The sequence below is a fragment of the Pteropus medius genome, unplaced genomic scaffold (genome assembly GCF_902729225.1).
Source record: "Pteropus medius unplaced genomic scaffold, Ma_sr-lr_union100, whole genome shotgun sequence".
NCBI lineage: Eukaryota > Metazoa > Chordata > Mammalia > Chiroptera > Pteropodidae > Pteropus > Pteropus medius.
This window is the reverse complement of record NW_024344253.1, coordinates 66,705-80,540: the sequence shown is the minus strand read 5'-3', so window position 1 is coordinate 80,540 and position 13,836 is coordinate 66,705. Positions and strand designations below refer to the sequence as shown.

The 13,836-nt window shown below is 36.2% G+C and overlaps 1 protein-coding gene and 1 pseudogene across 1 annotated transcript; both read right to left on the bottom strand.

The window, feature by feature from the left end:
- Nucleotides 1-77: 77 nt before the first annotated feature.
- On the bottom strand, nt 78-193 carry LOC120607965 (uncharacterized; annotated as a pseudogene).
- Nucleotides 194-675: 482 nt separating this feature from the next.
- Nucleotides 676-13,823, bottom strand: TDP2 (tyrosyl-DNA phosphodiesterase 2). The gene is made up of 7 exons (XM_039869505.1): nt 13,533-13,823; nt 13,370-13,455; nt 9,560-9,733; nt 8,773-8,864; nt 6,001-6,119; nt 4,412-4,582; nt 676-1,678 (listed from the first exon to the last, which is right to left on the bottom strand). The coding sequence occupies exons 1-7, from the start codon at nt 13,806-13,808 to the stop codon at nt 1,397-1,399; spliced, it is 1,200 nt and encodes a 399-aa protein (XP_039725439.1). The 5' UTR covers nt 13,809-13,823; the 3' UTR covers nt 676-1,396.
- Between the last annotated feature and the right edge of the window lie 13 nt (nt 13,824-13,836).

Sequence of the window (13,836 nt, the reverse complement as noted above, 5' to 3'; positions counted from 1 at the left end):
TCTAGGATCACTTTTTTTTTAATTGATTTTTAAAATTTATTTATTATTATTATTATTAGTAGTAGTAGTAGTATTTATGCCTACAGCACCTGGTCTTCCTAGGTGGTCTCCCATCCAAGTACTAACCAGGCCCCAGCCTGCTTAGCTTCCAAGATCAGACATTGGGATTGTTCTGGGTGGCATGGCCATAGACCATGGACCGTGGCTCTACTGGGGCGCAAACCCAGGACCTTCTGTGTGTAAAGCAGATATGCTAATCGCTACACTATGGAATCACATCCTAATTTATTTATTTTTATTATGGTAATATTGGTTAATGTCATTTTATTTTTAATGATTAAAATTATGATTAACATAAACTCCTTTCCACTGCCATTACAAAGAGAATAATAATATAAATTCGGCTTGTCTTTTTTTACGTGTTTTAGTTGTTAATTTTGAAACTCTGGCTGAAAATAAGATTCTGCTACTTCTCACTCTAATTATTCACACTGGCTTTCCTTTTTCTATACTGAGGAAGTCAATATATTCTTGGTAATTCTTGGCAGGGTGAGAAGCAACATGGAAAGCTGTTTTCTTCCACATAAAGGTGAAGGTAGCAGCACTGGAGCCAGAAATAGGAAGGAGGTAAAAACTTCAATCCCATCATGGGCACAAAAACATACTAAAACAAACTACAACAAGTAAAATTATTTATAAGTACTTTTCTCTTATGGAAAGGAAATGTTTCTTTAAAGCACATTTAAAAGTGTCCTTTACGTCTTGTAAAATAATTTTGGAGTACCACAACTAAAAAGCTATTTCTCTACATTTATTTTCTCAGAAAAAAAGTCTAGCGCTGCTGTAAAACTGACTTTAATCATTATGAAGCCCAGCTTTGCCTCTGTTGGTGACATAACTATCAACATTAACTTTAAAAGTTAAGGAAATGCAGATAATCATGGCTTTTTCATTTAAAATTATCTGAATTTGCAAAACATTACTAAAGATGCAGTCCCAAGGACTCAGTAACCTCTAATTTTCTCTTCTGAAGACTTAGGTATTAACTATTTTGGTTCCTGATTTTAAAAATAAATCAAGTATAAAAGCTAGTCCAGATGAAATCCAGCTGGCAGCTATGAGAACCTTTAATAAGTTCTGACAGCCTTTTTGCCCTTTCATTAAAAGGCCTCATATTCTGAACACAGGTATGTTTTAGTTTAAATAAACATTTAGTTCTGAAATCTAAGGACACAATCCACAAAATAAAATCACAGTAGTTTTCTCTTCTCTTATATGATCCAGTATATTAATTACTCCCTATGAAAACTACCTTTCCAGATAGATAGAAATGATATTTGCAAATATCCAGACCAAAATTACTCAGAACATTTAAAACGCATATGTGAAAAGCATTTTACAATATTACATCTAATCTGCAAAGAAGACCCCAGTGATCACTAGGAAATCTACCACATTCCAGTTTTTCCAACCCAAGGAGATCCAAACTTTGGGGAATAATGTGGCCGCCTTCTGCCGCTGCTCTGAAAAATATTCGATCAAAACGATGCTTACGGATAGCAGGTATTCCAAGATTAGAGTTCATTTGTGTATCCCATGTATACTGGCAATGCTTGGGTTTCCCCAAATACTCCCAGACATCCAAAATGTTGTTGGGTAAGCCACCACATTTGGTAACCTGAAAAGACAGAAAACTGTAAGATTCAGTCTTTACCCCCTAAATTAAAAAGGTGTCTTCACAAATGCAAAACTAGGTGTTATAACTAGATATAAAATGTATTTTGCTACATGATTAATAAGTAGGTGATATAAAATAATATAAAAATACCAAGATAGCCAGAGAGGCCTGGAATTTGCCCCTTTTCTTCTTTTTTTTTTTTTAACACCTATAGCACCCAGTTTTCCTAGTACTAACCAGGTCCAACCCTGCTTAGCTTCTGAGATCAGACGGGATCAGGCATGTTCAAGGTGGCAAGGCGGTAGACTGCCCCTTCTTTTCTGCCATAAATAGATTCCTTACTGCTATTAGCTTTTTAAAAATAAACACAAGTGAAAAAGCAAAACTGTTACTCTACTTTTGTCTATAAACTTAAAAGTATACCATTTATATGATCCAATAATGCCAACTGCCTTCATTTTATTTGAAATTTACTAACAATATTAATTCTTCCTTCTCCCATTCACATTCCACGATTTTAAAAATTATATCTTATAATGAAGTTATATCCTTACTTTACACCCTATATAAAAGTTTATTCAAAATGGATCAAAGACCTAAAGTAAGGGCTAAAACTATTAAAATTCTTAGAGACAACATAGCAAAAAAGTTTCATGACATTGGATTTGGCAATGATTGCTTTTATATATATAACAATAAATTATGTACATAAAATTTACCATTTTACACATACAGTTCTATGGCACTAAGTATATCCACATATTTGTGCACCTATAACCACCATTCATCTCCAGAACCTTTTTATTTTCCCAAAACTGAAACTCTGCCCTTTAAACACTAACTCCCTATACCACCCTCACCCCCATGCCTGACACGCACTATTTCACTTTCCATCTCTATGAATTTGACTTTAGAAAATTCACATAAAAGGAATCATAAAATATTTGTCCTTTTGCACTGGCTTATTTCACTCAGCAGCATGTCTTCATGGTTCATTCATGTTGTAGCATGTGTCAATATTTTCTTCATTTTAAGGCTGAATAATATTCCATTGCACATATATATTTTGCTTATCCATTCATCTGTCAATGGAACCTTGGGTTGCTTTCTATTTCAGTTCTTGTGAACAATGCTATGAACCTAGGTGTATAAATATCTCTTCAAGACCTTGGTATTTACCTAGAAATAGAGTTGCTGGATCACACAGAAATTAATTTTTGGAGGAATCCTCACGCCATTTTCCACAGCAACAGCGCCATCTGACATTTCCACTGGTGATGCACAAAGTTTCAATTTCCGCCAATCCTTGCCAACACTTATTTTTGGTTTTGATAATAGTCATGTTAATGGATGTAAAGTGGTATCACATGACAGTTTTGATTTTCATTTCTCTGACTGGTGATGCAGAGCATCTTTTCATGTACTTATTGGACATTTGTCTATGTTCTTTGGAGAAATATCTATTTAAGTCTTTTGCCTATTTTTTTAATCAGGCTGTTTTTTAACAGTTTTTTTTTTATTGAAGCAGTTCTTTATATATTCTGAATATTAACTGACTATCAGATATATGATTTGCAAATATTTTCTCTCATTCCATGAGCTGCCTTTTCACTCCATTGATAGTATCCTTTGATGCACAAAATTTTTTAATTTTTATGAAGTACACCTCATCTATTGTCTCTTTTATTGTCTATGCTTTTGCTGTCATACACAAGAAATCATTGCCAAATCCAATGTCACGAAACTTTCTCCCTATGTTGTCTCTAAGAGTCTTATTAGTTTTTACTCTTTAGGTCTTTGATCCATTTTGAATAAACTTTTATATAGGGTGTAAAGTAAGGATCCAACTTTATTTTTTTTGCACGTGGATATCCAGTTTTCCCAACACCATTTGGTGAAAAGCAGGATTTTTTAAATAGTCAACCATACACCAAGAAATAGCTACCATAAAGCCACTGATATGCAAACAGTCCAATAAGAAAACTTGATTTTTTAAAATAATCTGTACAAGGACAAAGTCACCAAGAAAAGCAGAGCACCACTTCCTTTATTTGGGATACTGCCTTCACTTCAGCAGTAAGTACTGACATGCTTTCATTTCCAATTTTTCTTCCTCCACTCCTGGAGCCTGTGGCAGTGAAAATGAACAGAATCTTCATTTCAATTCACTTTTAGTCTGATGTGAGATCAGCCAGAGTAGGGGAAAAGGCAAGGCAGGCTGACTATCTACTATATCCTAAGTTCATAAAGATCCTAAAAGGTACCAACGTGTTTCAACTGACCTAAGAAAAAAGAGACTGTTTCAGACCTGGTCATGATAGCACCAGGAAAAGGGTACAGTAAAAAAAGACTGAAAAAAGAATATCTCAGAAAGAAGAGAAGAACAGCTATGATAGTCGAATCTTTCTATTCTTCTCACCTTACAACTAGATACTGCAAATAAACTTGACCTTTTTCCAAACTCTTCTAATCTTTTCTATACCTGTCTTGTTAATCCACATATATTGTTTAGTGCTATCTGTTTCATATGCAATATCTGTTTTCCTCCCAATAACCTAAGAGCCCTTCTGCCTCTGCTGCCATAGTGCTAGGCATAGAACACAGCTAAATAAATACTTGCTGATTTGCATCTGCAAGGTCACATACATTTTACCAGCTTTGGTGAAAAGGAGCCTAAATTAGTTTCCACATAAGTAATTTGCACATAAACACTGGAATGACGCTGTCACTCACTTCTTGATCCCTTAGATTTGTATCGCCTGCAAATATAACTGAAGCTGACTCTGGAGCCTCTTGCATTTTCTTTAAAACCATTTTTAACTGATTCATTCGTTCCTTAGCATGCCCGCTGGTGCTCTCCAAATGAGAAGTCATAAGGCAAAGTTCATTTCCCGACACACTTGCCTGCAACAGGATTAATATAGTCGTTAAAAATTATCCACTAGCTACTAATCCTTAAGTCAGCAGATTATTCAAATGACTGGAACATACTGACCAAAGCAAAACTACCTAGTCAGCACCATGTTTCTCCTTTCAGGTTGCAGTCTAAGGTGCTGACTCTGCTCCAAAAGAAGACTACTCAGTAAGCACCCACTAACACTTCAAGACCTACCTCCAGTGTCATCTACACTGTGAGTTCCTCCCCAGTGTCCCCAGGCTCCTTCCTCCACATTTCTATAGCACACTGGAAAGACTGTTTTTAAAGTCCTCTAGACTGAAAACAGCACAATTATTTCTCTCTTCCAAAGCCATGAGTCTTTTTAAAGCAAAGATGGTTCTTTTATTCACTGCTATTTTATCAAGAACCTGGCACACAAGTACTCAAAAAGGATCAGTTGAATGATCAAGAAATTATTTACCATTTACAATTAAGATACCAACAATGAAGGATCTGTCATTATTTAAACTAATTATCTGCAGAATCGAATCCAAACTCTTTCATATTGGGCATTCATGATCTATAATCTAGATCTGACCTATTTTACCAACTTGTCACGCAATCCCTTTTCATTCACACTACACTCAACTGAACAGAATGCTCATTTATACTCTTATGTGCCTTGTCTCATATATATAAACCTTGTCATTTGTAATTTGTAAAAGTTTGTTCATGGTGGTTCTGCCACCGGGATTATTCTTAATGACTACATTTTACATATTTTTCAAACCCAGTTCAAATACAACTTCCTTCAAAAAACTTTCACTAAACAACCTAGCTAATTTCATTGTGAGTCGTATGATGACAGATGTTAACTGAATTTATTGTGATTTCATAATATATACAAATATAGAATCATTATACTGTGCACCTGAAAGTAATAGTTATGTTGATTATATCTCAATTAAAAAAAAATCTAACTAAGAGTCATCTCCCCTTTCTCTAAACTTCCATGGCACATCATTATACCTATGCCATGGTGTCTGCTTTTCCTTTATTTTAATTACTATATATACAATCTCTCCCTTACCAATCTATAAATTATGAGAGCAAGATCAATGCGACCCATTTTTGTAAGCCCCAGAGTACAACACATTTAATAAAAAACTACATTAGAAAGCAAATGAGGAATATTAACAAACTCTTAAATATTCTTAGGAAAACATCTAATGGATCAAGGATTTCATTTTTACAAAATTGACTATATTTGAAATTTACGTAAAATTTTACTTTACAAAGTTCTTTAAACCTGTTAAAAATCTATAAGTGAGGAGCAATTTTTTCTAAAGGCAATAGGTTTTTAAACAAAAGACACTCCCATGGGAGTAGGAAAAAAAGAGCCCATTCTTTTTTAAAAAAGAGTTGATTTTTAAAAATTACTTACATGCACACACAAAAGGTTTCTCATCATCTTTGTATTTGGAAAAGGAATAATCTCTTGGCTTTTAAATTTCACTCTTGATTTCTTCAACATTATAGCTGTGAAATATCCTTCTTCATGACCTTCAAATGTTTGTGAAAAAGAATTTAGGATGAATCATTAAAATGGCCATACTGCCCAAAGCGATCTATTGATTCAATGCAATCTCTATCAAAATACCAATGGCATTTTTCAGAGCTAAAAGAAATAATCTTAAAAATTATATGGAATCATAAAAGACCCCAAATAGCCAAGGGAATCTTGAGAAAGAAGAACAAAGTTGAAGGTATCACACTACCTGATATCAAACTACTACAAGGCTACAGTAATCAAAACAGCATGGTACTGGCGTAAAAACAGATACATTGATGAAGAGAGAGCCCAGAAATAAATCTATGCCTATACCCTCACTTAATATACGACAAAGGGGGTAAGAATATACAATGGAGTAAAGACAATCTCTTCAATAAATGGTGTATGGAAAACTGGACAGATTCACGCAAAAAAGAGAAACTGGACCAACCTTCTTACACTGTATACAAGAATAGACTCAAAATGGATTAAAAACTTAAATGTAAGACCTAAAACCATAAAACTACTAGAAGAAAACATAGGCAGTAAACTCTCTGATATTACTAACAGTAATTTCTTTTCAGATATATCTCCCTAGGCAAGGGAAACAAAAGAAAAAATAAACAAATGGGACTACATCAAACTAAAAAGTTTTCCTACAGCAAAGGAAACCATCAACAAAACAAAAAGACAACTAACTGACTGGGAGAAGTTATTTGCTAATGATATATCTGATGAGAGGTTAATGGCCAAAATATATAAAAGACTCATACAACTCAACAACAACAAAAATAGTCCAATTAAAAAATGGGCAGAAGACCTGAATAGATACTTCTCCAAAGAAGAAATACGAATGGCCAATAGACATATGAAAAGATGCTCAAGGTCACTAATTATCAGAGAAATGCAAATTAAAACCACAATGAGATATCACCTCACACTTCACACCTGTCAGAATGGCTATCATCAATAAATCAAAGAACAAGTGTTGATGAGGATGTGCAAAAAAGTGAACCCTCATACATTGTTGATGGGATTGCAAACTGGTACAGTCGCTATGCAAAACAGTCTGGAGGTTTCTCAAAAAATTAAAAATGTGTATACCTTTTGACAGTGCAATTGCTCTTGTGGTTATTTATCCAAAGAAAACCAAAACAATAATTCATAAAGATCTATGCACACCAATATTTTTGGCGGTGTAATTTACAATAGGCAAGATATGGAAGCAACTTAAATGCCCATCAACAGACAATTGGATAAAGAAGTTATGGTTCATATATACAATGGAATATTACTCAGCCATTAAAAAAATGAAATCCTACCATTTGCAACGACATGGATGGAACTAGAATTTATTATACTGAGTGAAATAAGTCAGACAGAGAAAGATAAATACCACATGATTTCACTTATATGTGGAATCTAAGGAACAAAAAGAACTAATCAAAAACAGACCCACAAATATAGTGGGCAATTTGGTGACAGACAGAGGGGCTGGAGGTTTGCAGGGCTGGGAGAATAGGTTGAAGGATTAAAGAAGTACAAATCAGTGGTTGATAGATGGTCACGGGAATGCGGAGCACAGCATAGGGAATGCAGTTAGCATTAATATATTGGCTAGGTGGAAAATCAAAGAGAAGGAGTAATTAGGGGGACAGACTTATAAACTATATAAATATCTTAAAAAAAAAAAAATCCAGTGTAAGAATTTAGGTCGAGAGGTCAAGAGTATTTGCAATTTATCACAGGTTCCCTTACTGGAGATTTTATAACAAACAGACCCAGCTACTTAAATGAATCTAAATCTTAAAAGCAAACTATTATTTCAAAATAGTTTAAGATGACCAACCAAATCTCTACGTTTACCTGCCCCCTCCCAAAACGTAACTGGAAGTATGGAAGAAATATAAAAAACAGAAATGACTTCAAATAAGTGCCAAAAGTAGTTTATGGTTCCAATATCAAACAAGAAAATTTGAGAAATTTCTGAAAGACAGAGTAGATGTGACTTAAACTGAGGCAAACCATGGGATTCAAAAAACAAGAAATCCAAAACAGAAGAGAAGCAAAAGGAATCCCCAAGAGAATACAGAAAAGTAATCCTACAGAGTGAGAAAGAGACTGAGAGAGAAGCCTCTCCTTAGCAATTCTGGAGGACAGAGTAAATCAAAACAAATCACATAACATATAAAAGTGAAAGTCAAAGAAAACACAAGATTTAGCCAAAAATCATAAAATGTAGCCAAAGTGATACATTAGATACTCTTAGTAAAAAAAAAAAAAAAATAGCTGGGGAAAAAAAAAACTAAATTAGTCAGGGCAAAAAGATAGAAAAAGGAATAAAGACAAAGACTTTTTGAAAAAGCATAACCACAATTTAAATATCACACTTAAATCTTTTAATGATTTAATTTCACCAAAAAGCTACTCAGTGCCTCAAATTTTGGCAGTTTATATTTTCCTGAAAAAATCATTCAATTTCACTTTTCTGCATGTTAACATTAAGCTATATATTCTTCTATAGTTCTTTTAGTATCATGTCTAGCTTGTTTTCTTAAATTTATTTGTGCTTTTTCTTGTCTATGCTCCAATAGGCTAATTTTGATTTATCTCTTTCACTGACTTGTTTTTCAAAAAAAAGTTAAATACCAGACAAGTTGTTACCTGTAATGATCTCATAACTACTAGCTTTCTTCTTTAGGTAGCTATAATATGGAGGAATAACTTCCTGTAGAAATATCACATCTGGGCTGTACCTAATTAAAAACATCAATTTATGATAAATACCAGGTAGACCGTTTTATTTGCAACTAATTAGATTAGAATACCACCACAACATAAAAAAAAAAACACAAAATTACCCTCTAGGACACCTTATAGTCAATGTTTATACTGAACTCTGATAATTTTAAAATGTGAAAGAGCTGTGCTATTTAATACATAATTTTTAAAACAAAACATTTATGTGTGACAACACTTTAAAGTTAAAAGAATTAGAGTCATTGACAATAGGAACCAGTAATATTGAGAGCATACAATGGTTCTACACACTAATGGATGCTTCGAATGTGATCATCATCTCTTTCAATCTTCTTGAAAGAGCTATTATCCATGATGAAGTAAACTAAGCTCACAGGTAATTCCACAGGTAACAGAGCTAGTGTGTGGCAGATACAGATCTTTTTGGTAATTTAATTTTCACAGCAATAATTACAACAAAGGTTAATAAGTAAAATAGTACTAGAAGGCTTCTAACAAAAATCAGTATTCCCACTCCACCCCAACCCACAATCCCGTGCTCAGACACAATCACTCTCAATTCTCTCACATGTTTCTTCCAAAAATTGAACTTTAAACTTGGGTACTATACCTTCAACGCTAATATTAGCCTCTTTGTACATAGGTAAGACACATCACCATGCTACCCTTAAACAGAAGTAATAATACTCACAAAGCTAAACAGGAACACACTCCTCGAATCCTCTCTTGTAGATTGTTTGGATCCAATCCATCAATATTCCAGGTAATGAAAGAGAACACGCTGCCATCTTCTTGCTGAAGATTTTCAGATGTGCTGGTTTTAGAACTAACCGAATCAGTTGTTTCCTCATTGGTTAGGTCAACACTAGCAAGATCAGAATTAAACACAACTTTGCAAATACATAAACTGCTTAATTTTTAAAGTATTTAGTATTTGTAGCCTTCATTTCACAGTTAAAAAAATTTAAAAAGAACCCTGAAGTATCTCCCAATCGAAAAGCAGAAGTCATGACTGAGGAAAAATAAATTCTTACTTTGTTATCCAAACGTTTGCTCATTTTTACAGTTAGAGAGAACTCAATATCCTTCAATGACATGTGTCACTAAAATAATTTTATAAACTAGGACCCCAAATTAGAATAATATAAGATTTCCAAATTTATTTATATTCATTATAAATCATATATAAAATAAGATCTCATTGTGGCCAATAAGTAATAGCTGCAAGTTCTTTGTTATTCCCCTCGTAGAGAGGTAAAGTCTAACAACCCTCCCCTGGAATCTGGGCCTTAGTGACTTGCTAAACCACTAGAATACAGTGAAAAGGACATTCTGTACTTCTGAGACTTGGTCCTAAGAAGCCTTGCAGCTTTAACTCCAGCCATCTGGAACGCTGCCTCCAGGACCTCTGAGCCACCATGTCAAGAAATTCAGCTCCAAATCAGGGAGACAGAATTGAGCCTTGTCTCCTGTCTGCCTGCCAGTCCAGTCAACTTGGCAATAAAGCCTTTTTACTTTTCTCAAAAGCTGGTGCCATAGTACTGACTTCTATGTGCATTAGGCAGCGAGCCTTAGCTTGGTAAAAAGGCCCAGATAGTTGAATAGAAAGACAAAACATTAAAATATGACTGCTCAGCACTTATAAATTATATATAAATTTAAGAAAGTTTTTGCATTCATAATTTTAATAAATTTAATGCCAATATGTTAACTTCCTTTTTTAAAAATTTGAGGTAGAATTAACATATAACTTTGTATTAGTTTCAGGGCACAACATGATTTGATATTTGTATATACTCAGAATGATCACCACAATGTCTATTTAATTTACTAGTTTAACTTATTGTAAAATATTTTGACTTTTAGATTTGCAAAACCAATAAATTCTTCTATTCACCATTCAAATACATGTTAACTTTTTACTTAACATTTACTTCTCTTCTGAAACATTTACATTAACACTTTTGTATGTATTTCTTAAAAACAAGGGCCTTACATATATATCCTAGTACAATTATCCAATGGCAGAAAATTACTATTGATACAATATTAGAATTTAAAGACCAACTGTGCCACTAACACCTCATCCAGACTCACTCGTTCCATTGTGAAGGCATGTCTCTGAATTTCCTTTAATCCAGAATAGTTCTTCAACCTTTGTCTCTCATGACCTTGATATTTTTGAAGAATACAGGCCATTTATTTTGTAGAATGTCCTTCAGTTTGGGTTTATTTGATGTTTGCTTATGACTGGATTCAGATTGTGCATTTTTTGGCACAAATGGTAGTATATCTTCTTTAGTTCATATCAGGAGACACCTAATACAAACCTGTCCCCAGTACTGGTCATGTTACCTTTGATCGTTTGGTTAAGGCCTGGTCTATCAGATTTCTCCACTGCAGCTATGATTTTCCCCCTTTGTAATAAATATTTTGTGGGTAGATACTTTGAGATTATGTAAATATCTTGTTTCTCATCAACTTTCATCTATTAGTTTTAGTATCCACTGGTGATTCCTGTCTGAAATAATTATTACTATGGTGGCTCCCAAAAGGCGATTTTATTTTTTGCCTTTTTTTAAATTTATTTTTTAATTTTAATTAGTTTCAAGTATACAGTACATTAGTTAGACCAAATGGTGATTTTTTTTCTAATTCCATCATGGCTTCTACATTTAGTAGTTGGAATTCTATTGCAAGGAAAAGTGCTCCCTTTTCTCCTGGACAAATATATTTATATCGGTATGGACTCTTATTTTATACTATAGATAAAGTCTCGCTCTCCCTGGCACTTCATCTGAGTTCCAAGAGACAACAGATTACAACTTCGCTTGTTTTTGCCAATTTACAATTCTGGAGTAGAGAATTCCTAATGGTCCTCCACCCCACCACTACTCATCTCGATCCACATTTTTTTTGAGGAAAGACTTCACAGAATCCACCTCTTTTGTTCCAATTTCTTTATTGGTTACAATTTGTGTTGCAACTAACAGACTAACAGATTTGGACTAGTTTGAGCAAAATCAAGGAATTTATAAGGAAACAAATATGTCACTGAGTTAGGTCAGGGAGTGCAGCTATCCCTAAGGAATTGCAATCGAGGCTTTCTCGCACGCTTCCTCAACTTCCCTCTGCTTCATTCTCTCTCTGCAGACCAGCGTCCTCTGCTTACACACACACACACACACACACGATGGATTGGATCCCCACAGGTACTAAATTACAAGGTTACAGTTCCAGCTCTGCAGGAAGATTCAGACTTCAATCTCTTAGTCCTTACCTGGAAATCCCATGGAAAGAATGTGGCTGGCCAGCTTGGGCTAAGTGAAAACTTACTAAGCTAACTGGGTCTATTACAACAGGGATGCCTGAAAATATCACTGTGAGTGAGTAGACAATTCCCCAATAAGAGGCTGGGCAGAGAAAGGAGCCTAATGAAATAATAAAATAACATCTGTAAGCCAGTACAGCTGAAAAGATCAAAGAGAGAAGAGTCTCCAAACTGAATAGTTAGCAGTACGGGCTGCCCATAAAGCTGGGAGAACTTTATACATCCCATACATACTTATTGAGAGCTTATTACATGTCAACTACTGTATTAGACCTTCGTAAATCAACAATGTATAAAACATATAGTGTTTTATAGTGTTTACATGTATAGTCTTACATGTGTAGTGGGAGTTATAAAATATTAAACTACAATTATAACATGAACTGTTATTATGACAGGGGCCATGCAAGATGCTATAAAGATTACCTAAGATGGGAACCCTCCCCAGATTTGGAAGATGGAGGAAAGCCTCTTAGAGATGTCATTTGTAACCCGGGCCTTTAAGATGAGTATTACTTAGCAAAGAAAGACGAAGAAAGGCTTAAAGGTTGAAGGGCAAGAAAAAATGGCCGGCTGTAGAAAGCGAAATTTGATATGCCTGTACCTTTTTGTGGGGTAGGAAAGAGAGCACAGAAAATGAACCTGCAAAAATGGACAATAGTCAAACCGTGGAGGGACTTGTAAGGCATCCGGGCTTAAGAGAAGTGGTGCAGAAATTGGGAATGGAACACTGGAATAATGAGCGCGTGTAGAAATAGTACAGAAAACTATTAATTCTGGCTGCCGAGCAAAGAGTAAATGAACAAACAATACAGGACGCAAGGCGCCTTCCAAGTTACCATTCTCCAATTAAGATTTTTGCCTCATTCATTTGTTTCGAACCTCTCACTTACATATTTCCTATAATTAGAGTCAAGAAATTATATTTTAGACTGTTCCTTCCCGGACTCAAATTACGTTGGAGATGACAGTGTGGACCTCGGAGAGAGAAGGGGTGGCGGGGAGGCGTCAGCCCTGCTGCTGGGGCGCGCCTCCACCGGAGGCGCCAACACAAACCCTTCGCCTCTGGTCATGGTTATTGTGCGCAGCACCGCTGCCCGCCCCTGCGGGTCCCGGAGGCCCAGCGCTCCCACACTGACCCGCCCACCCGACCCTGCCTGTCCCGCTCACCAGTTCCCGGGCTCGGATGCGGTCTCAGGGCGGCGTTTTAAGGCGCCCTCCTCCACCTGCGGCTCGAAATAGGCGTTCAGCGCCCTCTGAAAAACAGACACAGGAATGGGCTTCGTGCTCGCACAGCTCCACGAAAAGAGCGAAGGAGAAACGGCGAGCGTACTTCCATCTCCCAGTCGTTCTCGGCCAGGCAGCGCCGCGCTACAGAGACGCTGCAGCTCGCGACCGAAGAGAACTCCTCACACAGAAGACGCCACTTCTTCCCTGCGGGCTCCCCCTCGTCGCGCCCCGCCTCCTGCCTGGCCTCGGGGCTGCTCTCCGGCCCCATGGGCCCGGCCTCCGGGGTGCTCTCGAGCTCCATTAACCGGCCGCCGCTGTGCGCAGGCGCCCGCCGCCTCCTGTGCGCATGCGCGCGCAGCGGGTGTCCGCTGCTCCGCATCAACCACTCGGCTGGCCAGCGTGCTCCG

Bases quoted from the DNA above. Each gene is read 5' to 3' on its own strand.
- TDP2 (XM_039869505.1), bottom strand. From the start codon at position 13,808: ATGCGGAGCAGCGGACACCCGCTGCGCGCGCATGCGCACAGGAGGCGG. The intron at 8,865-9,559 runs GTGAGTATTATT...GTTTTTAATTAG, and splicing joins GTGTGTTCCTGTTTAGCTTT to GTACAGCCCAGATGTGATAT. The intron at 4,583-6,000 runs GTAAGTAATTTT...ATCCTGTTGCAG, and splicing joins GAAACCTTTTGTGTGTGCAT to GCAAGTGTGTCGGGAAATGA.